This window comes from Lepisosteus oculatus, chromosome 17 (assembly GCF_040954835.1).
Source record: "Lepisosteus oculatus isolate fLepOcu1 chromosome 17, fLepOcu1.hap2, whole genome shotgun sequence".
NCBI classification, from domain to species: domain Eukaryota; kingdom Metazoa; phylum Chordata; class Actinopteri; order Semionotiformes; family Lepisosteidae; genus Lepisosteus; species Lepisosteus oculatus.
In genome coordinates, this window is record NC_090712.1 from 15,896,055 (window position 1) to 15,923,324 (window position 27,270).

Sequence of the window (27,270 nt, forward strand, 5' to 3'; positions counted from 1 at the left end):
CGTGAGGAATGAGACCTGATGCGGACTCAGCGGGAGGGGGGGAAGATCTTTAACGATTGTCCTGTTACATTGTTTTTAAGATCATGCTTCAGACGAACACTTCATGATTCCTTTTTAAACTTTCAGGGTAACATCTGCTTTCTTAACATCGTGCATAAAATAATAAAATTGACGTAGCAGTCGGACGACTCCGGCCAAACATGGGAAAACCGATCTCCAGAAGCTCTAGTCTGAGCATTGTGATGATATTTTTAAATGTTTGGATCCTATTTGGACAGTGCACAGTAGGTAAGTGATATATAAACTTTGAAACTTTGGTCTTGCATCTGTTGAGTTTAGTGTAGAAATCTGCCGAGCTAAGCGATCGTAAAGTTTAAAGGTTTGCAGGGATTAGTGTCTGAGTGGAAATGTGATGTGTGCGGCTCAGTAGTATGCTTTTTCATTTTAAAAAGAGGCATTTAATTTACTGGGCGCTCCTTTGGTGTGTTCATTTTTACATCACCCTTCTCTGTATAAAACGTCGAGGTTTTCGAGCTAAACAGTTTAAGATTGGAAAGAGAGCCTGACATGTATATTCTAATGAGCTGCGGCTCATTCATTACGCCAGTCACAGCATCAATTTAAGACTAATGCATCTAAGGCTGATTTTTTTGGTGATCCTTGTCTGAACATTGCTAAATGTTGAACATTGTCTGAACATTTCTAATTGCAACGAACTAAAGGTATTGCACTAACTGTGGATGATCCAGAGATACGGTACTACAGTGCTAACTAGAACGCTTAAAATTTAGCGCACCACTCCGTATTTAATCCACAACGTCGTTGTGATAGACCCTTCAGCGACACTCAGATGCGTGCATTACCAGATGTTGCAAATATGTTAGTACATGTCAGTCTTTATTGTTTCAAAGTAATCTTTTCTGTCGCTCTCAGCATGTAAGAACTCTACTGGTGCCTTTTTATTGTACATCAAAGCACAGCCAAGTGGGAATGATTAGGTTCATTGGAAAATTGGATCCATCTTAACCAGCTGAAATAGCAGTTTCCTATTGATGTGCGTCTGAAACACGATTAAAAAAAACAAATTAACAAAATGCAGATCTAAGGTGAGGTATATGGACAGGTTGATTCTTTGCTGACTGTTCAAAGGTTATATATAATATTGCGTGTGATAAGCAACTTTCTGAACTTTGAGTGCTTAAGCAGCTAGTTAGGCCTGCTGATGCTGTATTTTGATGAATAATGATGTGATACGAATTTCAAATGGTTATTGTGCAGTAGTATTTTCATGGCATAACTTAAATATGAGTGTCAGAAATCAGTTTGTGTGATAGATGTATCCTTCATGTATCCTATGTAAGTTGATGGATGGTGTTGTATTGTTTCCTACATAATGTTTATTTATTGGAAAGTCAGTTCAGTTTGCAGCCTTGGATGTATGACATAGAGTGACTCTGGTTGTTGAGCTACTGTAACATCACATCACGATGTTAGAAAACAGCAGTCATTTATGAAAGTAAACTATTTAAATCTCAAAATCTTTCAAAACACGTTTAGACCAAGCTGAGTTCCTTGACTTAAAATAGACCCCTGTACTAGAGGTATCATTAGAAAGAAAATAATGGAAGTCAACAGGTCTCACATGGGGAAATTTTGACTCGCATAAAAATGTTGACTAATATTCGTATAAGCCGAAAATGAGCAAATGGAACATTACTTCCTGTCAAAGTAATATGCTTCCTTCGATAACAGGTTTCCATTGCAGGAATGTGAGGATTTCCTTTGTGATCTAACATAAAATATGTCAATTGGATGCAGAAAAGACATGTAGCTGAAATGTTATTGCCCTTAGTCATTGAGAGTAGGAAATTATCTGGGTATTCACTGTTCAGGAATTTCAGATCTGAAGAACTGCACACACTGCAGGGAGGAGAGTGAAGGTTTCTTTTATTTCCAAAGGCAAAAAACAAATTTCTTTTTACCCAGTTAACAAACAATTCATTACCTACATATAGTGCTTAGCATCTCAAACTGCTTATCATGTAAGTGGGGACCTACTTCATCCACTACTGAAGTTCAGCCCCTACTGGGGGACACCGAGCAGACCCTCTGCTCAGCAGGTCAGGTAGAGAAATGAGAAATTACTTCACCAGGTGCATTGAAAGGAACTTTTAGGTAGGCCCGATTGTGCAGACCCCCAGTAGAAATCTCTGGGATACCAGGGTTGATTCTTTGAATTCCTGGTTCTTTAATGACCAGTTGGCAGGTCAATGTGACCACCTGTCATATATATCTGTTGTTGAATCCAATAGCATTATATTGGATTTGAGGTTGTGGCAGATTAAATCGGATCAACTCACCAGCATTCACAAGTCTAATCATTTAATTTCAGCTTAATAAGAAGATTAAATGTTTGTCACTAATGTGTACCATACATTCCTGTCATTGTTCCAGTTAACACGAGACTTTGACTTGTAATTACAGAGGGGCAGAGTAAAGGACTTGGAAATATTTCTCCCACAGCTGGGGATAGGGCCAGTGTACCTCAGTCTTGGTCACGTCAGCCCACTGAAGGAGCTCCACTGGCACCCATCACAGAGTCCCCTGTGGTGCAGAAGAAGGTCTCCAATGTCCACTTAAAGCCGGAGGACATTGAAAAGCTGAAGTTCAAGCCAACAGTGGGAAATGTGCACCTGTCGGAAGGCACAGAAGTGAAGATTAACTGCTCCATTGAGGTCCACGACATTTCTCCCAATCTGCACATTCAATGGTGGAAGGATGGCGAGGAGCTCTCGGGGAGTCAGCAGGCAGTATTGAATGACCTGCAAACCACAGATAAAGAGGTGTCCACCATTCTTTCAACACTGAGGTGACGACAACAGACTTCTCTTATTAACAGTGTTTCTCTAACAGATTTTCTCAGTTCGTATCCTGTTTTTGTTCCACCTGAGTGTAGCCATCACTAATGTTAAGCAAACCTTTAACTGAATTAAGTGTCTGATAAGACCAGCTTTTAATTAATTTCAGGTTTTCCCGAGGTATTGAGAACTAAATTAGGACTGCCATTTGCCTCACATGGGAAGTGAGGAACTGTGGGCAGACTCCTCCAGTGTATCCACCTTCAAGCCACTCGTCATTTAACACAGCACAGGCTACACAGCCCTGCACTGGAGGTGCAGCTCTCTTTCACAGAACTGCCTTCAGTTCCCCAGGAGGCTGCAGGGATGGCCGTCTTGCTGAGAGAATCTTAGTTAATCAATCTCGCACTACTCTTGACTGTGCCCAGTCAGTCACACACTATTTCTGGGAAACCCAAGTTTCAGACAGATAACCATTCTGGTTAAATGTTTTTGCAACAATATAGCCAAAGCAAAGTACTACTAAAGTCTCTCTCTAAGGGGAAAAAATTCTGTAAGCCTCAATCATTTCAGAGAACAGCTGTAACACATTAAGTGAGTGGCCTGTGAGGACGAGGAAGGAATGTAAGGAATGAAAACCTCTGGACACCAAACTCCTAATCAGCTGTCTTTATATTTGTTGCTCCTTTCCATGTTCTGCCTAAGCATAATAGAAACACTAGATTAACCGCATTCTTGCAGGTGTGCATTAAATTGTGTCTACTTCTGCCTGTACATAAATATTTGCTAATCATTCATATTTTATCACTGGTTACCATAGGTGCAGAAACTTTTAAATATATAAAATTCTAGAATTGTATATAGAAAGCAAAGAATTAAATGGCTGACACAAACCTCTTGACATTTACTCATTTATACTTAAATAGTTTACTAGAATGCAGTTTATTGAAAATTTCAGCAAAATATTTGGGTTTCCTAATGTAAAGGCATTTCATATTAATAGGTTTATGTGATCTTCTTAAACTATAAGTACACAACAGCAGCCCTCAAGGGCCTAAATCCTGCAGCTTTTCAAATGTCACCAAATTATAACACTTGAAGACATTTGAAAAGCATTAAACTGGTCTGGTTAAGCTATTCAGTTAGGTCATTATGTGCAGAGGTGGAAACGAAATGCACTAACATGGTGGTCAGCTTTGAATAGAGCTGTGTGCCACTGCTTTAAACACTGTGTTTTACGTCAGGGGGGTCAGACTCAATTTTTGGAAGGCCTTTGTGTGTTCTTGATTTTGTTCTACTTAAGATTTAAGATTTACAGTCGGTGTAATTGTGGTCAGTTGGTCTTTTAACCAGACTTTAAGATGTTCTATAGGTAACAGTGCCTTCTATGATGTGAATGTTGTGAGTAAAAGAAACAGTCTTAAGAAAAACCCTAGATATGTCCAAGAAAACAATTGGGTTAATTGTTCAATAGACTGCTGAGATTGCAACGAAAAACAGAAGATACTGAATCCCTCAGAGATTGAGTTAGACACCCCTGCTGTATGTCAAATAATAACATTGTATTTAAATAAGATGTCACCATTATGTGTTAATTACTGTACCTAGTTCGTCTTCTGTTGCAGTATTAAGAATGTACAGCGCTCTGATGATGGGGAATACTGCTGCATTTTGAGTATCAGTGATACACTGATAGAGTCTGATCGCATCCAGATACACATTGAAGGTGAGTTACCTTCCTGAAAGCAAACCGGGCTGTTTATAATATGTGTAACATGAATAGAAAGAGATGACTTGTGGTTATTTGTATTCAATAGGTAATATGTTTTGTGCAAGCTGAATTAGTCCTGGGGCTGCATGGTGGTGCAGCAGTCAGCAGTGGTGCCTCTGAGTGCTGGACCTCAGTTCAGTTCCAGACCCGGGGTGCTATCTGTCTAGAGTTTGTATGTTCTCTCAGTGTTCGCGTGGGTTTCCTCAGGGTGCTCCAGTTTCCTCCCACTGTCCGAAGACATACTGATAGGTTAATTGGCTTCCCGGAAAATTGGCCCTGGCATGAGTGTGTGTGGCTGTCGTCTTGCCTTGCGTAGAGTGCTGGCTGGGATAGGCTCTGGCTCCCCTGCGACCCTGAATTGAAAGAGGAAGTGGGGAGAAAATGGAGGGATGAATAAAGCTTATCCTTAAAAGAGCCTTTTCTCAGTGGTGTTTTTAGGAGGCAGGTTAACAACGTGTTGTTTTATGGCTTTATGTGTAGGGTTGCCGATGTTCATTAAAGAACCAGAGCATCTGAATGTCAGCAGAAACACCCCTTTTAACCTGACCTGTGAGGCAGTGGGTCCCCCAGACCCCGTCAGGATCGAGTGGCTGCAGAATGGGGTGAAAATCAACACCCCAGCATCTTTCTCCCCTTCATATATCACCGTTCCAGGTGAGGAGTACTTCTGTAAAGAAATCCAAAATTGAATCTTTTTGTGCAGGTTATGCTTTACAAAATGCATTTGGTTGTTGTAAATTCTGTCAGAACAAAGAATCGTTTCATAGGAAGCACTCATTGGTCCAATTTGTAAATGTGTGAAGGCTGAGTTCATACATTGCTAGCATGAGTCTGTATTTGTGTAAAAAATCACTGGTTTTCTCTTATACTGGAAATAATAATATTCAGGAAATAGTTATCTTTTTGGCAGTATTGTTTATAATGTTTTAAAATGCTAGGAGAGAAGGCATGACCACATAAATGGTTGATTTTGAACTGACGCAGTGGATAATACACAGCCCTGAATTATGCTGAAGGAGTCTTTTTTTAGTAAAAATTTAGTATTTCTAGTTTCTAGTCAGTGATGACCATGTACATAAGATCCAAACTTAATCTGAAACATCCCCTTGGAAAAAAGGTTTGGGTAACTGAGACTGACATGGTTGTTAAAAGCACTGCTGCAGCTCTGTATGAGACCTTGATAAACGTGAAGGTAACTGGTAAAGGCCTTGTTAACATGAGTGCTCAAAATAATTATAGTTATGTTGAGCTTGTAATTAATTGAGTCTTAAGATGCAAACTTAAACTGAAACTAACAAATGCTTGTATTCTCCTAAATGGAATTATCTGACATTAGGGTTTTCAGCCCTGGATTTGGGGCCCTGTGGGGTTCCTGAGAGGCTTTCTAGAGAATAAACCCTACGCTGTCACACAGTAGATGTGCTCTTATAACATTTTTTAATAATAATTATGATAATTCTTTACACTTATATAGTGCTTTTCTGGACGCTCCACTCAAAGTGCTTTACAGGTAATGGGGACTCCCCTCCACCACCACCAATGTGCAGCCCCACCTGGATGATTGTTTGTGGATCTGTTGACCAAACAGCTTTTCTTTTAATATTTAGTTGTAATATTATTTACACAAGCTTTATTTACACAAGCTCTAAACTTAAAATTGAAAGCGTGTGTGAATAGAGAATTACTGAAATTACTTTGTTTCCTGAACAGGCTCATTCAGCCAGAAAGGTTGAAAAACTCAAGTAATTGTTTCAGTGTTCAGGCATGTAAAAAGAGAGATTGTTGTGCTGTGGAGTTTGGAAAATGCCTTGCTGAGTGGTGTTGGCAGTGCAGAGGTCAGGCCTGTGCTGTTTGTTGGAGGAGGTGGGTAGACATTGGGACAAAAGCCTTATTCATGAGCCTGCCTGCCATGCCTCTCATTACCAGACTTAGTCTGTCTCAGAGGCCAGTGGTCTGTAAAGATGTTGCTCTGTGCTGTATACAAATGCATAACTGCGGGTCAAGGTAGCACGAAAAGATCTAAACGTAGAGTACCTGAGCAGTACGGTACAGTGGAGTTATCAATCAGTGGTTGCCAGTGAAAGTCTGTTTTATCACAGAGTCGGGAAGGGAATTCCAGTTCTGTGTGCTGAAGTCCTAATTATTGTTATTTCTCTGCTCAGATGGTTACATAACCTCATTAACTCTGAGGGTTTGGGAACTGTTTAGAATTAAGGAGCAAGACAATGTTATCAACTCACACATCCTACTGAAGGATGGCAGATGTTTGAAGCATGACGTGATAAAATATACTGGCCAGCAGAATTTTCCACACTACCCTGTAATTTATTCAAAAAATGCTGCAAAACATTACAGATGCTAAAGGGTGCTCTTAACAGGGAATATATTTTACTTTTTTTTTCAATTAGTGTAGTGGAGTTTTAATCCTTTCCACAAAAGGATCTGGAGAACAACATCTTGAAGGTCAATAAAAGTAGTAGATAACAGAATAAAATGAGCAAACAAGTTAAACAAATTTGGCTCATAAAGTATTCTCCTTTTGATATGTCTGTGCAAAGTCAAACTGTTCTCTGAAGATCTCTGAGTCTAGAATTCCTTGAGTGTCCTTGAGATAACCGTGTGCTGTCTATTGTCGGGTTTCTTTCCTTCTAAGATATGACCCAGTCACTGGTGGACTGGAGCGATTCTACATTTGTAATGCCAGCGTCACACTACATGACTCGACACGGCTTCTAGTCAGAGTGCATGTCAAAATTATCGACTGCAGTTGCTGAATCTCTCTGCCTTTTCTGTCCTAGAGGATGTCAAATTATACGATTAGGAATCGCAGGCAGTGACTAATTACACGATTCTCTTATGACTTTTCATTGTATTGCGTCGGGACCAATCAACATGGAGCACACCAGAACACGCATCATGCTGTGACTCTCTACATATGCAAATGCATATAAAAAGGCATATTTTGACCATTGATATAGTTTTAAATTTGTATTGCAACCCAAACAGGATAGATCTTGACCAATGTAAGCATTTGTGTTTTTTTTTTGGTCTCGGAGAGCTGATATGTTAAACTTATTTCCTGAAGAGCCTCGTGTCTTCTGCTTTTTGATCCATGTGGCTTCTGGTGACTTCCAACCAGCCCCTGATTAGTTTTGTGGAAAATGGTACCTTTAATGATGTGAATTTGTGGATTAAGTTAAAGTGTTAAGTAAACAACTAAATATTTTGAGTAATTAACTGGAAAAGTCCTAAAGAAAAACAATTGAGAAAATAATTGTTTAATAGACTACTCTGATTGGGTTAGTCAGAAAAAAATCAGAAGATACTAGGCTACCTGCTCTAGAGTTTTCTTGCAAGATTGTAATAAGAATTTTTATGCTTATCATCCTTTGAGTTACAATTGACACCTTAAGTGGTATAAAGCATAAGATCCTTATACAGCAGTACATTTCTGTTCTCTGCTCCTTGTTTCTACTTGTTATCTATGCATAGTATAGTCTCCAGCTTTGATTACCAAACTGTTTTCAGAGACCTAAAATAGATGTGCAAGGTCTAGCTGTTTCATTTGGTGTTTTTGGAACAGAAGCAGCTGAAAATTGCTGTCTAAGGGAAAACATCTGTTTTAAAAAACCAATGTGTTTTCAGTAGGTAATTTCACTCTATATTGTTGGCTTCCATCCTCACAGAAGCATGTCAGAAAGTTCAGTTTTGTCGGTGGTTTGTGATGTAGATCCACATATTTGAACAGCTTTAAAATCGCAGTACTTTTCTAGATTTCTAACAGGCTTCATACTGCCTGACTTCACAAAAATGTTTACTGTCAAAAAAGCTTCAAAACTTAAGCTATAACTTAGAGTAAATGTTTTAACTGAAATCATTTGGTACCTTTTAATTAAAAAAATATATATTTTAGTGTATTCTCTTTTCACTGTTAAGTGATGCTATACATTGTGTATGATTATTAATTTAACTTTAATTTCTTAATAAATAATAACTATTTTATTGGAGCTGGATTTTTCCATTTCCATAAAAGTATGCTTTTAATAAGGATCATATACACAGGCTTTTTCTCTACAAAACTGGTCTAGCAGTGATGCAGAAGAAAAAGATTAATAGAATTCTTTAGAAATTAGCAAGAGGTGTCACAAATTTCAATAATACTTTGCTAAAATGTGTCGTTGCTTCTGCCATTAATGGTTCACCTTATAAGTAATAAAAGAACAACAATAATAGTAACATTTTTAATAAAACATTTAAAAAGATTTAACCATCTTAAGGGAGGTTTATATTGTCCAACAGTTAAGAATGATTGTTTTGCTGTGAAAGAAACAATGACGTTGTAAGATTTCTCAGAAATTTATAATTAAAACATCTGGAATTATTGACATTAATATCACAAGCAAATAAATGCTACTATACTGTAAAATGAATAATCCCTGGCTTTGTTAAATGATTCTCAGCAACAGATTTAGGATAACAAATAGCACATTATAAGCCTTACTTGCCTCCTTGGAAAATAATTGTGGGCAATTATAAGCCAGAAGTGGAATGACTGGCACTGTGTGGGTTATGTTAGAGTAATGGAGCTGACCTGGCACTGGATTAGCGAACATTGTCTTGCAGTCATTGAAAGAGGCAAATATCAGAACACTTACGGAAGAGTCCCACACAGTCCATTACTGACCGTTCAAGGTTCAAGCCCTGAGCATATAAACCTGCGACCTTTCTTGTGTTTTTTGCTACTGTTTATGCCAACTGGGAAATAGGAAAAAGGGGTAATAAGAAGAGGAAGGAATAAAAGATTGCATTGCCTGTGTACCTCTAGGACTATATTTATGAGAGAGCAGTTATTGTGGAGGATATGACAGATTCAGGAACTCTAGGAACATCCAATGACAGCTGGGAATGTGAGGTTTAAGGGCACAGCCTCCCACTCTCATTTCCTTTATCTGATTTCCTGCATGTTTAGGGTATGTAAACACAGGAGTTCTATCTTCCATCCTCCTACAGCTTTTATTTTTTGTTCTTAATGTCTCCACCCTGAGGACCTCACTCTAAACCCTCTGTACCATTTCTGGAATGTGTGCACGCCATCTCCCACTGACTGCATGTACCTTTCTCAGGGGCATTCTGTTAGTATCTGGTAGTTGTATGGTAGCTGAGCCAACAGAATATAGTGCGTGTGTGGGAGATTAATAGTCTCACAGCTCCAGCTTCCCAGATCAATTCCAACTTCCTAAAGACATGGCTGGCTAGGTTTGACTGTGAATTCTATGTGGCCATGTGCTGGATTGGTATCCCAGAGTCAGTCCTGCCTTGGCACCCTGTGTTTCTGAGATAGGTGTCAGCTTTGCGTCAGTATCCTCACAGAACAAGCATCTTTCTGCTGAGGGATACATAGAAAAGTGATAAACATTTATTCCTTCCTCTTGTGGAGAAGGACTTGCATCTAGCAATGACAAGAAGGTTTCCATTACTTTACTTTTCTAACAGATATTTTTCCAAACTGGGTAGACACCTTAAGTCATTAGGTTGCATTTAATGTACTAAAGTACAGGGTATTACATGCTAGTAGCAGAAATGTGTATTGTGTATGTGAAAGGCATGATACTGAGCTTGAAGAAGCTACTTAAGATAAAGAGGTCCTCTAGTTAGAACTACTAGTTTTTACTGCTTTAGTTAAAAAGTAAAGCGGCATAGAATTAATCTTTTTTAATACCTGCTTCTTAGCTGCATGATGAGCAAAAGGTTCAAATATAACAATACATTGCTGTAACTGTGGTATTCAACTTTTAACAGACCAATAATGCCAGAAGGGTTAACATACTGAAGTAAAGAAAGAGCTAAATCCTCACCCTTTGCCCTTCCTCACAAACACATACCCACCCTTAGAAACAACACGTGTTTTGCAGAAGTGAAATAGTTGATATGCCATAAACAATGCTTGCATCCCATGTTTTACTTAAGTGAGACAGAAGCAAATTAATATGGAAGTTAAACAAAAATGTGTTTAACAGAATTCTTAGGTAATGTTTATTTCTGTTAATCACTGTCATATTACAAGGTGAAATGCTGATTAATTTTCCTGTAAAGTATTTTTATTCAAAATTTATTTTTTGAAATACTGATTTTTACCTATTTTTACTAAACATCCCAATAATTAGGAGAACATAAATGTTTGGGAAATATATAAACTAATAAAGCAAGTATTTGAGGAAGTACAGGGGAATTTTACTGAGGAAATGAATGTTGAAATCACTGATTTACTCTACATTAGCATCTCAGACCATCTGTGTTTCTGCTTGTAAATGTATTTTTTTAATTTAATTTGTATTCTCAGAGCCATGTCAATGAAAAAAAAACATGAGCTTGTACAGGTTTTTTTTTTTAAATCTTGAAAAATTCATTTTTGTATATGTGTTCAGAGATTTGTTTGTAAACTACTTTCAGCCTTCCAAACCTGCTTTTATCAAAATCACTTGCTTTGAGTACATTCTTCATAACCACAGCATCAAAAGAAAATACAGTAGTATCTCCTGTCTCCTTGCGTGGAAGAGCCCTTTTTAAAATAGTCTGTAAGACCTGCTTTTTGTTGTGTCATATGTCCTCAGGTATAGAGGAGGCAACACACTTCAGTTGTGAAGCACATAATGACAAGGGACTTTCTACTTCAAGAGAAGCACAGATTAACATCAAAGGTAACCACAATGCTAATAACCAAAGATATTTCTTTCCTGCAGTGAAATTATTTATTGTACCTGAAAAGGTGTTAGTTTGCCTGAATTTACAGTCCATTCGTAAATTAGTCTTTTGCAAAAGCCAAGGAAGGTTACATGCATTTTGATTTTTTACCTGCATTTTTTTTCTTCTGAATGTAGAAGCTCCTTCACCACCTACTGATCTGTGTGTGACAGCCCGAGCGTCTCACAGCTTGCTTCTGAAGTGGACACCTGGTCATGATGGCTTCTCTCCTCTTAGCACCTGCCAAGTTACAGTAAGCCTTTCTTGAAACTGTGAGCGTATAGGGGCCCCAACAGCCTCAATTATTCGAGCAAAGCTTGAGCCTGGCAGTCCAGCTGTCTGTGGGCATAGCCATTAGCTAACTGTACCCACACAGCCCACTCGGGATCCCCTGAGTGACAGGTTCCACGCCCTGACTTGTGCCACTTTTGGGTGGGTTTGAGACGGTATTCTTTCCACACTAGCACGTCCACTCCTGGGAACTAATGAACTCTTGCAAGTCTGCAGAGTCGTGAGACATACCAGTTCCCCTTTAAAGCTCCATGGCACTCACATCATGTCAAATGATGAATGGCTCTCGGGGGTAAAATATTTCAGTAATGCTCAGTTGGTGAAGAAGGTCTAACATTTGCGTCAAGTGTAATGCTAAGCTGAGTTGAGTTCCAAGTTGGGAATATAACATTTTTATAATGTTCTATGTTCTGTGATTATTATCAATTCCAAAAAAACAGAATTATGAACCAAACATGTTTGTTCTGTTTTGTGGGAATGTTAAATCTTTAATCATGCTTTTCAAGGTGGAACAGATCCAAGAGGTTGTGATTCTAGATGGCGTCTCCCAGAGAATCATGAACATCTCTGTGCCACCCTTTGAGTGCAACATCACGGGCCTCCAAGCTGCAACCTTGTACAATATCAGTGTGTCCTGCAGGAACGAAATTGGATGGTCCCAACCCAGCTTTTGGATTGAAAGCAATACCACTGAAGGAGGTAGGGAAATTCCTCCATGCTTGCTTATTTAGAGAATTGAAAAGCCCTGTAGTTCCTGTAACAGGCTGGGTCTCTTACCATTATACTCCATTGTCATTATCTCAGAACACTTAACTCCTAAACGGAAGAGTTTCAGAGTCAAAGCATGCTGTTTTAGGGTGGAGTGACTTTAGATTTCCTTTGTATTCCTAGAGGCACAGAAGTTATTTTAAGCAGCTGATGGTGATGTTTTTGATTCATCCTGGAAATGTATTAGAGTCTGTTATGATCCTATTAGTATTTTTAAAGAATTACTTCGTTGTCATTTTGGATTTTGGCTAATGGTTTTACCATAAAAGGCTTAAATCTTAGCATGGCTTAATGTTTTTATGATTATTTTTCAAAGACTTTGTTTGCGCATCATCACTGTTATGAATGTTTTATTCTATGTTTAATTTAATCTGTAGAAGACGTTAGTCTACAAAATTGAAATAAGGATTGTGAGCTTGTTGCATGGTGTCTTTATAAAGATACCCTTTAAACGTGTGCTGGCACAAGTAGCACAGACTGGTTACTTCACAGGAATGGGGTTTGTCTCCGTTTCAGTTCCCTCTGTACCCCCGTGTAATGTGACGGTGCTGCTCAGTGGGTCCGAGCTGTTGGTGACGTGGGAGAGCCCTCCGAGAGACAAAATGAATGGAGTTCTGCAGGGATATGACCTCCTCATCAGCAGTGTGGCAAAAACATATACTGTAAGCTATAATACCAACTTTGTAAAACAACTTAATGTACAAAAATCTTAGTACTAGACTTAAATATGCTACTTTGCTTAATTGAGTATGTGGTGCGTTCTCACTGGTGACTATGTGAGAATTCGCCATTGAATAAAATGTTGGATCTCTGCAAGTCACAAGGATGATTTCTGTGAGGTTTTGAAATATTTTTGCTGAAATCTCTTGTATTCTTTAGTAAGGTTACTTTAAGTTGCATTGTGGAAGGTGATGGGGATGTTACGTGGGATTCAGCTGTGTGTTCTGTCATGCAGGTCCGCTGGCTGTCAGTCTGTTTGAAATCTGGAGACTGTTCCACACAGGAGTGTGCTGGAAGTCTTGCTTACGATCCATTGGGTTAATTTCACTGGGGGTTCCTAAAATTTTGGACAGCAAGAATAAGAGATGTAACAGGAATTCATTTCCGTGTGCTCTGTAGAACATGTTCATACATATAAGTTATATTTTCATAACTTGTTAACATATAATTTATGTAGTAACTGGTTTCAGAAATCCTAGTCAGGCAGCAGGACTGCAGAGTAGCCCTTTGCTTTCAGCTCCCTTCATTCAGAAAGGTGGACTCTGGTATTCCCCACAGTGTATTCGAAGACCTGATTAAAAGGGTTACCTAAATTTAAGTTTGTTGCTTTGATCCTTCTATTCACCAGCTTTTATTAACACAAAAATAAAGTCCCACATATCACACATCGTAAAGAGCAAAGGGGTTTTATGTTTTATTTCCCAATCTGTAAGAACTGAAATCTTGTGATAGCTGTTGTTGTTTTTTTGTGGCTTTTCTTCAGTAGGACAAAAAATAGTGCTGACGCCCACATTCTTTTATTGAAATGAAGTCTGACTTCCTTGTTCTTGTCTCTCTAACGTTTTTTAGGTTTGTCATCCTTGAACATATATGCCCCTAGTTTTGCATTTCACGATACATTGGTACTTTGTAGAACATCCATTTTTGGGGAGTACAATACAGTCTATTTTGGGCAGTCTAGTGACAGGGCAGGCTAAGAGCTATTAAACATTTTACTGTGTCCAAAAGAAACAAATCCTGCAAAACTGAAATTTAATGTAGACCTACAATATCTAATCAGTCTTCGGATTTCTTTAGTTCTTTAAACTAGTACTTCTTGATTTGCTGCATGTTTTCAGTTCTGTTTATGATAAATATAAGTCAATTATTAAATAAGTTAATTTGCTCTCCATTGAATAGAAATGTCCTTTTAATGAGCGTTCTTTTTCTTAAAGAAGGGCTGGACAGCTTTCGGGACTAATGGAAAAGTAAAACATTTTCCGCATCCTGGAAAGATTATACTGCTGTAACATACAGGAGTTTGGGGAGAGCTGTTATAGAATCCAGTCTAAAATATAAGGCATCAGTACATTATCATTATTCAGCATCTTGACTCATTTGTTACAAGAAATATTTTGTAGTTCAAATGATTTAAAAAAAATAATTTGTCATTTTTTATTTGGACTAGCTGTGAGGTTTGGATCTTATCCAGTGCTAGTAAGCTTAGAAATGGTCAAAAAGTGTTTCTGTCTGCAAGAATTATAGGACATCTTGATTATTATATCACCTAATTGTTTGATCAGTTTATGTGTTAACTGTTAAATCCCTTTTTTCTTACATATGTTGTTTATTCATAAAAAAGCATTATTCAGTATTTGATTCATCAAATAATTTTAATACTGTCCTCTTCACTTGGACAAAGGCACCGTGAAGACACCAAAACAATCGACAATATTAATAGGTGCAGGTAGATAGCGATGATAAATATGGATAAAATGTAGAGCTTTCCTTTTCAAGACTGATATCTTTTAGGAACACATTTGATGTTTTTCACTTGTTTTCATAATAATAACAGCCACCTTTATTCTTTATTCACTTTTTATTGTACATCATCTCAGGATATCTTACTCACTAAGATTTGAAACATTAGTAAGATTTTTCACTTTGAGTTTTACTAAGCTGGTTTTACTTTTAGCTGTCTCTCGACCACAACTTTTAAAGTGTGTCCAAAACCTAGTTGGTGTTTAGAAAGCTGATGTTCTGCCGTGTACTGATGCCATGTGCCATTGCGCACTTGTTTTGGGTGCTGGCAGGAGACCCGGCATGCTAGGATTCACGGTTTTTGTCTGGGGAGATTAGGCGTCTGTGTTTTGGTTTCTCCTCACTTGCTAACTGTAAGTTGAGCTCGTTTGCCGGAATTCCGTGGCACAGCCCTATTGTGCTGACTGAAAGTCATTGTGTGCATGTTAATGTGCTGTTTAAGGTCATCCAATTGAATTCTGCTTGAGTGGGGATAGGGAGTGAATTGATGATGCGTGGAATTTTACTGCAATCTGTGAATACAATAATATTATTGAAATATAAAGAAATAGATGATGTCATGCGCAATTTGACTTACAGTGCCTGTTTTTTGTTTTTAAGATACAAGCTCATGTATTTTGCCCCAGAAAAAATGGCTTCAGCTAAACATAAGTAATAAGTCATGTTTTCAGTACCTCTGTAATCCCTGTGGCAGTGATAGAGAAGGAACAAGCCTGAGCTGCTTCCTCCCAGCTTCCCAGAGCAGCACATTTCCTTTACACTTGTCTATTGTAAAGAGGAAGTTTGCCCTATTAAATTAGTTTTTAAGCTGATCGTAGCTGACTCATATGAGAATGAATGGAAAAATAAAAACAATGGACATTATGAATTCAGTGCTCCTACTATTATTTAAACAGTGTAATCCGTGTGGTGTAAACAGTGATTCACATGGATCAGAGTGAAACATGAGGAAATGTGGATTAAGTTTAGCCCATTCCTGAAAGTCACCTGTGATCTACAACTGGAAAGGGCTGTGACAGTTACACAAACATCTTTGTCCGCCTAATAAAAGTCTTCTAAATTTGTGAGTTTTTAAGACACTGAAGGAAATTTCTGAAGGAAATTGAATTTTTGCACTCTCTGGAACAAGTCGTACCTGATTAGTCTTTTTTTGTTTAGTAATCTAATAATGCCGTTGTTAATAATGCAGATTGAAATATTTACAGAGATCAAGTGTGGAAACTAACTTAATACATGTAAATATTTTTTATGTCTTTTAAACTATAAAGAGTTTTAATTAGACGTAATGAAAAGGGCTTTTCTTTATCTTTATCGAGACATTCTAGACATGATAGGTATAAATATTGCCTCAAGATGCTTTGATGAGAGTTTAGTATAGAAGTGTTGAGTACCCTGACTCAGTAACCTACACCTCCATTTCTGTCCATGCAGTCAGCATGTCTGTGAGGAACGCCAGCACCGAAAGTGTGATGACATTAAGCAATGAGCATTTCATTATCACATGCTGTCTCCTCTGCCTCTGCACACATGGCACTGTTCCTGTTTTCTTTTTTCACAAGCAAAAAAAAAAAACAAGCATGATTGTAGCGCATATCCGTTATTAGTAAATTAATCTAAATGCTGGCCTCCTTTCACTAGACCACATCTTGAGCAGTGTTTAGAAGGCTCACGGCAAACCCACCAAGATTCTTTCATTGCCCTAGCTTGTTCCATTGGAAAAGAAACTGCTCAAAAACTAAATGGTTTTGGCTACTTCTCATGACCACAGGATTTTCCCATTCTCCTTTCTGTTGAGCTCTTAATCGTCCAAAGTAATTATTTGCTTAATTACCATTGAAACACATGTTTTGGCTCTTGAACAGCTAAAATATGCTGGACACGAGCCCTTATAACCAGTGTCAGCCTCTCCTCCTTTTAGCTGAATCTAATTCTTGAGTGCACTCTTTGTTTTCGGATTTTTTTTTTTTTTTGGACTGCTGTCTGACAGATGAAAAATGCAGGATAAACATTTCTGATCACGGAAAGACAAATTTTAACGAGACTCTTCAAATTTTACCCAAATTCACATATTTGAAATTATTTGCAGGGTATTGAATAATTTTTCTGTTTTCATAGGTCCGCAAAGGGCTTGTCAAAGCAACTAACATTTCCTTGGAAACTTTCAACATGACCTACAGTGTTCAAGTGGCAGCATATACTCAAGGGGGGACAGGCATCTTCAGTGATGCGGTGCAGGTCTTTTTACCTGAGCGTGGTAAGATAATTAAGAGCCTTAGAGGAATTTATACTTGTATTATTAACACACAATAATAACTGTCTGGAGAACACAGCTGCTTGTAGATTCTGGCTGTTTATGAACAGAATAATAGATAAATGCAGTCCCAGAGCTTGTGTGCTTTGTATTTGCAATTTCTCCTTTGGAGAAAAGAAGTGATTGGCTTTCCTCTGTGTTACAGACCCCAGGTTGGCTCCATCTTCTCTTCCCCCGACTGGAAGCTCCAATGCAGTGTACATTGTCTTGGGCATTGTGTGTGGCATCTGTCTCATGATGCTCATCTTGTGCTTGGCAATTTTTATCAGGAACAGATCCATGGACACCAGGTTTGGGTAAGAGAAATCTGAAATCAAGAATTCAGAATTTTGAGTCCTTAAGTCCATCACCAGTTAGAATCTGGGAAATGTCATTAGTCAGTTATAATAGGACCCCCGTAAACAGCAATGTTCAATTGTCCACAAATCTGGGAGAATTGTGTAGACTTGTTGGTGCAACTTGCTGAGCCACAGCGACACTAGTTTGACCTGCCATGCCTTTAAGCTTGTACACATCCTTTTGTTGGTAGGTCTGATGCTCGTACTGGGCTGCGTGTTGGGTGGACATAAAAAGTTAAAAGCAACAGGTTATGAGTTTTTTTTTTAAAAACAGTGTTGGTACAATAAAGCACCAAGCTTCACCTTTCATGTTGTAAGAATATTTTTCTGAAGTAGTCTCTATTTTGAACACGATTTCAGTTGAGTTGTACTGTGGCTCAGAGATCTTGTCAAGTCATCATCACAAGGATGATTATTTCACAGCATGCTTTTTAACGTCTCTCTGTGGCACCAAAGGTTTGTTCTGAATTGTTTTTTTTTTTTTACTATTGGCTAATCTTCTTATGAGGCTGGAAAACCAGATTTTATTATTCATTTACACAGATGTCACCCGGAAGCCTTTCTGCTTAAAAAAAATGTGCGCATATGTTATCAAGTTTTATATTACATACATTTTTCATGTAAGTGGTTATCAAAATAGGATGAATTAGTGGAATCAGTTATTTTAATGAAGGATGATTTGGACATTTAACAATTAGTTTCTCAGTCACAGTCATAGCAGCGTGCACTTTTTAATCGGTCAGCTTGCTCTTTAAAGAACATCAGCCATTGCAGATGTGCTTGGTCATGTAGAATGTTCGTGCTGGACCTCCTTCATCATTCCAGATGAAAGAAAAAATGAGGTGGCCAGGATTCCACAGGACGCAGTTGTTGGTCAGAATTCTCTCTTCCTGCTTTTGTCATACAGTAATAACAGTTCTGGAAAGATGGTCAGTTTCCTCAATACGGATTCCTATTGCTGAAAGGATTGAGTGCAGCAGAACAGTGAATTTACTCCAGACTGTTTTCTAATAATGGCAAAGCACTTCCTATAATTACTGCCCACACCTGTGACTGAAAAGACGTCATGGCCTTGGAGTTTTTTTCAGCTAAAGTTGGTCAAAAATGAAAAACAACCCATTTTCTGGAGTGACTCAGGACAAGCGACGCTCTGACTCATAGTTGCCATTCAGGATACTGATAAGGGAACTTCATCATGCAGCTGTTTTGTCACGTCAGCTGTTTACTATAAAACACAGCCATTGAGATGGCATTTTGCCAGGTTTCAGTTTTACTATTAAAGATGAAGAATGGCGAGGAGGAAGCGCACTTGTTAGAGTAAAGGTTTTCTACCAGGAATCAGGTGACCCCTGGGGGCTGTCCGACACAAAAGGAAAATTGTTCACCTTGCTTTTATACAGTGTACATGCTCTGACCACACTCACCATGGACCTTTTGATCTGCAGCTCTGCTTTTAATGTTCTAATTCAATCTCAGGATTAATAACAATTGTAAAAATCAGTGCATACATGAGTGGTAACATTTTTTTTTAAGAAGTGTCAGTAACACATGAGAAATACCTTTGACTGTCCCCACAGACGAGTTATTGGAAACGGAGAAGAGATGCAGCCAGTCATACTGTACAGAGCCAAGAGATCCTACAACCGGAGAGCCATTGAAATGACATGTAGGTTATTGGTATATGTAATTCTAATAATGTAATGGTACATTAAGTATAATGCGTACGAATTTCCTAATAATAATATTTATAATTGACAAAATAAGTTGATTGTGGCAGAAAGATAGTGCAGTGGTTAACATTGTTGCCTTGGAGCGCTGGGGCTCTGGGTTCAGTTCCGGACCTGGAGTGCTGTCTGCGTGGAGTTTGCATGTTCTCCCAGTGTTCGTGTGGGTTTTTTTGACGGGTGCTCTGGTTTCCTACCATGGTCTGAACACATACCGTTAGGTAAATTGGCCCTGGTGTGAGTGTGTGCATGTCTGTGCTTGTGTCTGTGTGTGCCCTGTGATGGACTAGAGTCCCTCATGACTAGTGTACCCTGCTTTATACATGGTGCCCCTGAATTGGATGAAGAAGTGGAAGAAAATGGCTTGATGGATAACAAGCTTATTATTATTCATGCAGTGTGTTTGCAATGTTTTCTCCCCTGCAGTAAGCAACCTGGGAATTAGCGAAGAATTGCAAGCAAAATTGCATGATGTCATGATTGAGAGGAGCTTACTTTCAATAGGAAAAATCCTTGGTGAAGGTAAGAATTACCCACTCTCACTGTTATCTTACTGGCTCCAAAGCTGACTTCATCTTTTGGCATTATTTTATTTTGAATTTACATTTTGCTTAATCCTCTTGTTCAGCTGCATTTAGAAAATGTCAGATTGGGGAGGAAAACAACCTCTTCTAGTACTTGTATAAAGTATTTGAAGGTTTATTTAATCCATTTACTCTATTTTTTGAGTGCTGGAAGTAGTCAGGATTGTCTGATTCATTTCCACTTTTAGTGAAATTTACATTTATTAGTTAAACTTGGAGGATGGAGATTTACATTAACAGAGTGCCTTATTTTACAACTCTGTTTCCCTACAGGAGAATTTGGATCTGTAGTGGAAGGTCATCTGAAAAGGACTGATGGAAGAAATGAAAAAGTAGCAGTGAAAACTATGAAATGTAAGCCGTGTTCTGTCATTAAGGTTTCACTAGCTGTCTAACCTTGGCAAAGATGCAGTGGATTTTGTTAAAGGAGAATTTTAATGCCATTTAAAAATGAGGTTCTGGTGATGCTGAGATGATTGAAAAGCTCATTCATTCTTACAAACTCCTATCAAAGATATTCACAAAAAAGCTATTTTAGAATTCCATTTGATAAAACAATTATTGCTGTAACATCTGAAATGTATACAAATCCAGTTGAAACTGGATCTTAAACTTATTTTTAAGATCAATCTAAATTCAAAAGAATATATTCCAAGTAAAACCTCTTCAAAATATAGTCTGGTATAAGTTGTTCTCTTTTTAAGTGTTGCTGCATTTTAAGGTGTCTGCACACCCCCTTTTTAATTCATTACGTACCGAGTGTTTTCAGATTCTTTTACTTTTAGCAGCAGAAGTATTATTATTTTGCCTTTTGTTCTTGTAGTGGATAGTTTCTCACAGCGAGAGATTGAAGAATTCCTAAACGAAGCTGCCTGCATGAAGGATTTCCACCATCCCAATGTCATCAGGCTGCTCGGTAGGTGGGAACAGTGTTCAGTAACTGTGAGGGTCGAGAAAGTAATAGAAATCAGCAAATGCTTTGGGGGTGATGATGTTTTTGTTGAGAATGAATAAAAGACAACATTTTGAACTCTACAGAGTAATCAATGGATATAAGTCCACCTATTACAGTGCTCTTTTTTTCTTTCTGTAGTTTTATTTATTATTATGTGGAGAAATATTCTTTATTTCATGCAGGCGTATGTTTGGACGTCAGTTCCACCCACTTCCCCAGACCTATGGTGATCCTGCCCTTTATGCAATACGGGGATCTTCATAGCTTCCTACTGCGGTCACGACTGGGAGACAGTCCGCTGGTAATGCCTGCTTTTTGCTGATGTATTTATTTGACGAGGATTGTAATTTGGCAGCTTCTGCTGGTGGTCGAAGATGATGGAAGGCGATCTTAAGCTTTGAAAGCCAAGACAGTCTGCTTGTTTGAGTGGGGGTGATGCTTTCCCCAGTACAATGTGTTCTAGATCTAATTTAAGATCATATGAAATAAAAGAATCGTACCGAATGGCACGGTGGCTCAGTGATTCAGCTGGGGCCCTTGGTTTAATTCCAGACCCAGGGTGGAGTTTGTATGTTCTCCCTGTGGTCACATGGGTTTCCTCTGGATGCTCTGGTTTCCTGTCACAATCCAAAGACGTAACAAAGACATACAGTACTGATAAGTTAATTGGCTTCTGGGAGAATTGGCCCTGCTGCGAGCGTGTGCGTATCTGTGTTTGTGTCTGTGTCTGGTCTGCAGTAGACTGGCGTCCTGTTGTATCCTTGAGACTGTGGCTTGCTGGGATAGCCCCCAGCTTCCCTGAGACCCTGAATTGGATGAAGCCCTTAGAAAATGGAAGGATGATTCTTACTGTCAGGTCACATAGTATATATGTAAAACCACTCTTAAAGTTTTGGAAAAATTACATAATGTGTGAGGAGTTTGTTTGGTGCAGAAAAAAAACAAATGTAATCTTAACAAAAATGCAATATGTGTGGTGGAGAGCAATAGCAGATTGTGCTGTCTGAACGGGTGAGTTTTGAGGAGATGCTAGAAGCTGATAAGTGAACATAGTTTACTCATTATCTATCAATTGGCATTGAACAAAGAACTACCAATGATGCTAAGCCACATTTGCATGTATTAGCAGCAGAAAAGTATTGTAACGCATACGGCCATCAGGGTGTGTAAGAGCCGGCTTACCAGAGCAGGTGACGTCGCCGCCCTTCCCTGTGATAGCAGGACCACAGCCCCTGGGCTGTGGAGAGATCTCGCTTTAGCTCACCGGGCTGGGTCCCTGTTGAGTGACGCGGGAGTCCCGGGTTCGATGGTGGGGGGCCGACCTGATGCAGCAAGGGCGCCCGCCTGAACCCCCGTTGCGTTACAGTATGATGTAGATTACTTAGGTGAAGCATTTTGTAATTAATACCGTATATACTGGGCATTTACAGTGTGTCTGGAAATTGTAACTGGAAGTTTGTCTTTACACTCACTGTGTGTATTTTGTTAATTTGATTGACTTTTTAATCATTTTTTTTTAGTACTTACCACTGCAAACGCTGTTAAAGTTCATGATTGACATTGCCCTAGGAATGGAATACCTTAGCAGCAAGAATTTTCTCCACCGGGATTTAGCTGCAAGAAACTGCATGTAAGTCGGAAGACATGCCTCGCTATGCATTTTGAACCAACACGATTGCCTTGTGAAAATCTCAATTTTGTTACTATCTGAAATACCACAATAATTCAGCAATGAGGGAATGAGCTAAAAAGCACCTAGATAGACCGATGTATCTGATAATGACCCATTACATTACATGAGTCCTTATTTTAGTTTCCAAACCGTAAGCCGTTAGATCAGAGAGAAGAGAAGTCCTTTTAACTTTTTTCTTCAGCTCCATAGTGGAGGGAAAGACCTATAGTGAATTAGTGACTTTGAAATAGGGCAATCAAGGAAAAGTTCAGTTGTGCAGTCAGAACAAGCCAGTGTTTTGACAAAAGTCATTTTCCAGCTATATAGAAAGAAGAGCAAACATTGTTTTGGTTTTGGGGGAAAAAACTTTCTCTGTCTTTCATTTTTGTTCACTATGTTCCCCTAAAACCATTTATTTGTCTCTCCGCTGTTCTGCTTAGCTTCAATCATGACAAGTTTTCTTGATCCATATTGCAGGTTGCGAGATGATATGACTGTCTGTGTAGCAGACTTTGGCTTGTCAAAGAAGATCTACAGTGGAGATTATTACAGACAAGGAAGGATAGCAAAGATGCCTGTTAAATGGATTGCAATTGAAAGTCTAGCAGACCGTGTTTTTACTGTCAAGAGTGATGTGGTAAGACTTATTTCTAGATTTCTTAAAGAAATGTAACTACATATATTTGTTTACAGTGGCAGCTAAATAGTACAAATTGTGTTCCTCTAGACCATTTTCAAATGGCTTGTCAATTTAAAGTAACATTTTCCTAGGTGTCATGTCTTCAATGATTATTTTAAGACTTTTGTAGTCTTAGACCACAATGTTAAAAAAAAAAGTAACATGGTCAGACTGTTCATTCGAAAGCACTTTATTTTATAATTGCTTGCAGTGGGCGTTTGGCGTGACAATGTGGGAGATTGCAACCCGTGGAATGACCCCCTACCCAGGAGTCCAGAACCATGAGATTTATGACTACCTCCTTGAGGGACACAGGCTCAAACAGCCAGCGGACTGCCTGGACAAGCTGTAGGTGTCGACCAGAGTCGGGGGAAGAAAGGAAGTGTGGAGCAGGGGGCAACTGGGGGTTGCCAGAGACAAGCAGTGTCTCAACCAAAGATTGGGTTCTGTTTCAGTCAGTGTCATTCTGGATGAGTGTTTGACTGTTAACACAGGTGTAGACGTAGCAGTATTATTGAATGTCAACATTTCGGAAAATATTGTGTGACTACAAACAACTTTTTCCAGTTTTTAAAAATAGTATTTATTGATGACCTTATATGCAGCACAGAAACTAATTCTCCTACTTTTTGTGTGTTTCATGGTCTCTAGTTGATCTTAGTTGATCTAGTTGATCTTCATGTTTCTTGCTTTTAGAAAACTGCCATCTTCATCTTTACTTTGCATGTCAGGGAGAATCTCTTAAAGAATCCCTCTAACCCCCCCGTGTCTCCCCAGGTATGAAATAATGTCCTCCTGCTGGAGAACGGAGCCAGCGGACCGGCCGTGCTTCACACAAGTCAGGGTGATGCTGGAGAGGCTGGCGGAGGGGCTGCCGGAGGCATCCAGCAAGGAGGATATCATTTACATCAACACTAGCCTGCCGGAGGAGCCGCCGAGCCCAGTGATGCACCTCCCTCCCGACTCCGAGCGGGCCCCTGAGACCTGCGCAAGGACTGGCCGTGGGACCTCTGCCGTGGCGGTAGACGTCCATGAGCCCATGAACAGTGAGGACAGATACGTTGTCGTGATTGCTCCCGAGGAGCCTGTCTCGTCCGGAGACCCGAGTGCTCCTCTGCTTCAGGATGGCAACGCTGAGCAGCCCGGTTGCAGTCGGTCCTGTAGTGCGCCTTGTGCTGATCAGTCTTCGGAGGATTCTGTGATTATGCTGTGAGAAAGTGTTACTGAACACCGGTGGTTTGAATTGAAAACAAACCCTGACTGTGACTCAAAAACATCCTGCTGAAGTTGTGCTTTTTTTTTTAATAAGCAATCCTCCCGCTGCTGAACCAACAGAAGAATCTGATTTCACCACCACATGGTAAACCAGCAGGTGTTGTTATTGTAGGCCATTGAGTCACGTCTGCAAATAAGCCTCTGGCCATGTGGAAGGCTAAACAATGAAGAGCTTTCATTTGTTGAAGGTTTTGCCGGCAAGTGTTATCTCTTCCCGATAGAGGCAAAAACTACCAGTTGTTTTATTGATGACTCAAAATGAGAGAATAATGGGTAGTAAGTATTTTTACAGTTGTTGTTTACTTTCAAAGGCCAGTGTAATGGATGTTTGAAGTATTGTTAACATTTTTATGAACTTTGATTCTTTCAAATATACATTATTTTCATCTCTAAGCTGTGACAGCCCATATGGGACTGTCATTATTCTCTGAAGCAAAAAAAGAGCTGGAGACTGCAGTTTTTCTGTCCATTTTCTTGTTCTTTATTGAGTTTCTTGCAACATCACGATTTTCCACATCTTTCCATTGTCCCTCTTTCTGTTCTTCACTGACTCGTCCTTTTCATATAAATTTAAACTGTGACAATTCACACATCCCATCGCAAGCAATTACAACAGGTGCTAACTAATTACATAAGTGATCTGTTTACAACTAATTTAGTCTCTGATGCTGCCTCTGTGATGGATTGTAGTTGCAGCCCAAGCAGTCAAGCAAGCTCCTTCGTCTGCTACACACTTATATGTGGAGCTTTTGGGGAATCTTCTCACATCATGATTCATACCTGTCAAGCCATGTAGCTTATATGTAAACTGCTCTTACAAACTGTCATACAGAAAAGTAAAAACTCCTGGATTAATATATTTCATGTCTTACATGTAAAGATTTCATGTTCTCCCAACATTCAACGTGGGTTTTCAAAGAAACCTCTGATTTGATTGGCTATTTGATACTGTCCCTTTCTCTGTAGCTCTCTAATGGCTTGCAATCCTGTCCAGGGCAAGAGCAGTCATGTGTACCCTATGTTTATGTAATAGGCTGCCAGTTTGCACAGAAATCACCAGGATAAGCAGGTTGAGCATTTTGGGCTTCCTAACATTTTATACTTAAACAGTATTTTTCCCCAGTTTCATTGCAAAAACCAATTTACGAACAAGAATACAAACTACGTCTCGTCAATACTCATTCTCTCCTATCCTTGGTATAAATAAGTGTCTCTTGTTCTCCAATCTAAATCTGTTCTCTCATAACCTCTACTGCTGTACTCAGATTCTTGTGCCAGAGCTGAGTTTATAAGGGAATCCTTTGGGTTCACTTATTAATAAACTTTTTGGATTATGAAATTAAGTATGTGAAAAAATAACTTGAATGTTACTCTTTTCAATGTACTTATTTGTCTTTTGCCTGTTTCTTACACCTAATGATTAGGAAGATATTTATATTTTTATTTTTTTAAATGTCATTTGCTTTTTACATTTCTTAGTATGGTTTACCATGGACAGCAGTATTGATACAGACTTAAAACTATGAAAAAGTAATCTCAACAGTTACAAAATGTACTGTATGTGCTCTTTTCCATCTTTAAATTGCTGTCTAAATCAGTCTTGTGAAGCTAAACAATCCTTAACACTTCAATATTTTTGTAAGATTTTATACCTAAAACTTAAAAATTAGTACACTGTACACTGAAGTGTAAACTGAATTATATCTGATTATGCAATTCAGTGTGCCAGTTTCTGTATGAAGAATGATATGTATATTTTTTTAACCAGATCTCATTGGTAATTAAGTATGGCTCAGAACATGCTCACCAGTTCTATGACTGGCATTTAAGTTGCAAAGATTTTGTTATTTAAACAAAGGAGACCTAAACTGTGATGATAGTGTTCTTTGGTGCAATGCGATTCTATTCATTGTTTTAGAATCTGTGTATATTGTATTTTCTGAGAGGATCTTCAATTATATCTAGACTTTTGTCTGTCTAAATGTTTCTGTACATTTATGGTGATTTGAAAATATTGATAGTCTCAGAGTTAATGTAAAACACATTAAAATGAACTTTTTGACTGCATATAATCTGTACCTTCCATGCAAAATGTTTTATATATTCCTAACAAAATACTATAACAAATTATTTTAACAAATATTTGTAAGACCTTGCATTATTTAAGTATGTTGATTTTTTTTCTGTGTATACACAACAAAATTTCAGTTGTTTTTCAAGTGAATCTAGTATTCATACATTACATTTACACGACAAAAATACCGTTGTCAAATTTCGAATACCCACCAGACTTGATGAAATGTAAACTATCATTTTTTTTCCCAATTTTAAACGAAATCGTGAAAATATTTCAAATGATTTTATTTCGTGGTACAATATGGGAATTCTAAAATTCGAATAAACTGATGTTCTGGCAGAAAGGGTATCGCCTCTTTCTCAGTGGTAGAGACACAGCTCTTTCTCCATCTGGTGGTAGTTTCTAGCACTTTTGACGGGGGTGAGGGGTTCGAATATTACCCAACCACTGTTGCTTTCGACAACTGTCACAGATTGCACGGTGACATCATCTTTAAATAGTGAACATGCATTACGTTTTATCGGATTAAGTGCAATACACCAGCCGACCAGCAAATCCCGAAACCAGTCCTTGCAATCATCTTTACACAAAAAAAGTGTCTGGCAAACACCAGCTATTAGTTTTCATTATTCGAATTTCTGCTTGGCAGATTGACCAAAAAAGTATGCATTTTAATAACTGATGCATTTTAGTGCAAGGTTAAAGG

General features: G+C 38.6%; 1 protein-coding gene across 1 annotated transcript; it reads left to right on the forward strand.

Annotated features, from left to right (window-relative positions):
• mertka (c-mer proto-oncogene tyrosine kinase a) lies at positions 1-26,897 on the forward strand. Its single transcript, XM_015362987.2, has 19 exons — positions 1-288; positions 2,485-2,869; positions 4,484-4,584; positions 5,110-5,283; positions 11,241-11,327; positions 11,508-11,623; positions 12,168-12,360; positions 12,946-13,091; positions 17,065-17,203; positions 17,406-17,556; positions 19,176-19,264; positions 19,749-19,844; positions 20,180-20,260; positions 20,730-20,822; positions 21,044-21,162; positions 22,382-22,491; positions 23,011-23,170; positions 23,424-23,560; positions 23,990-26,897. Exons 1-19 carry the CDS (start codon positions 201-203, stop codon positions 24,423-24,425), a joined length of 2,901 nt encoding a protein of 966 aa, XP_015218473.2. The 5' UTR covers positions 1-200; the 3' UTR covers positions 24,426-26,897.
• The last annotated feature ends 373 nt before the right edge of the window (positions 26,898-27,270 follow it).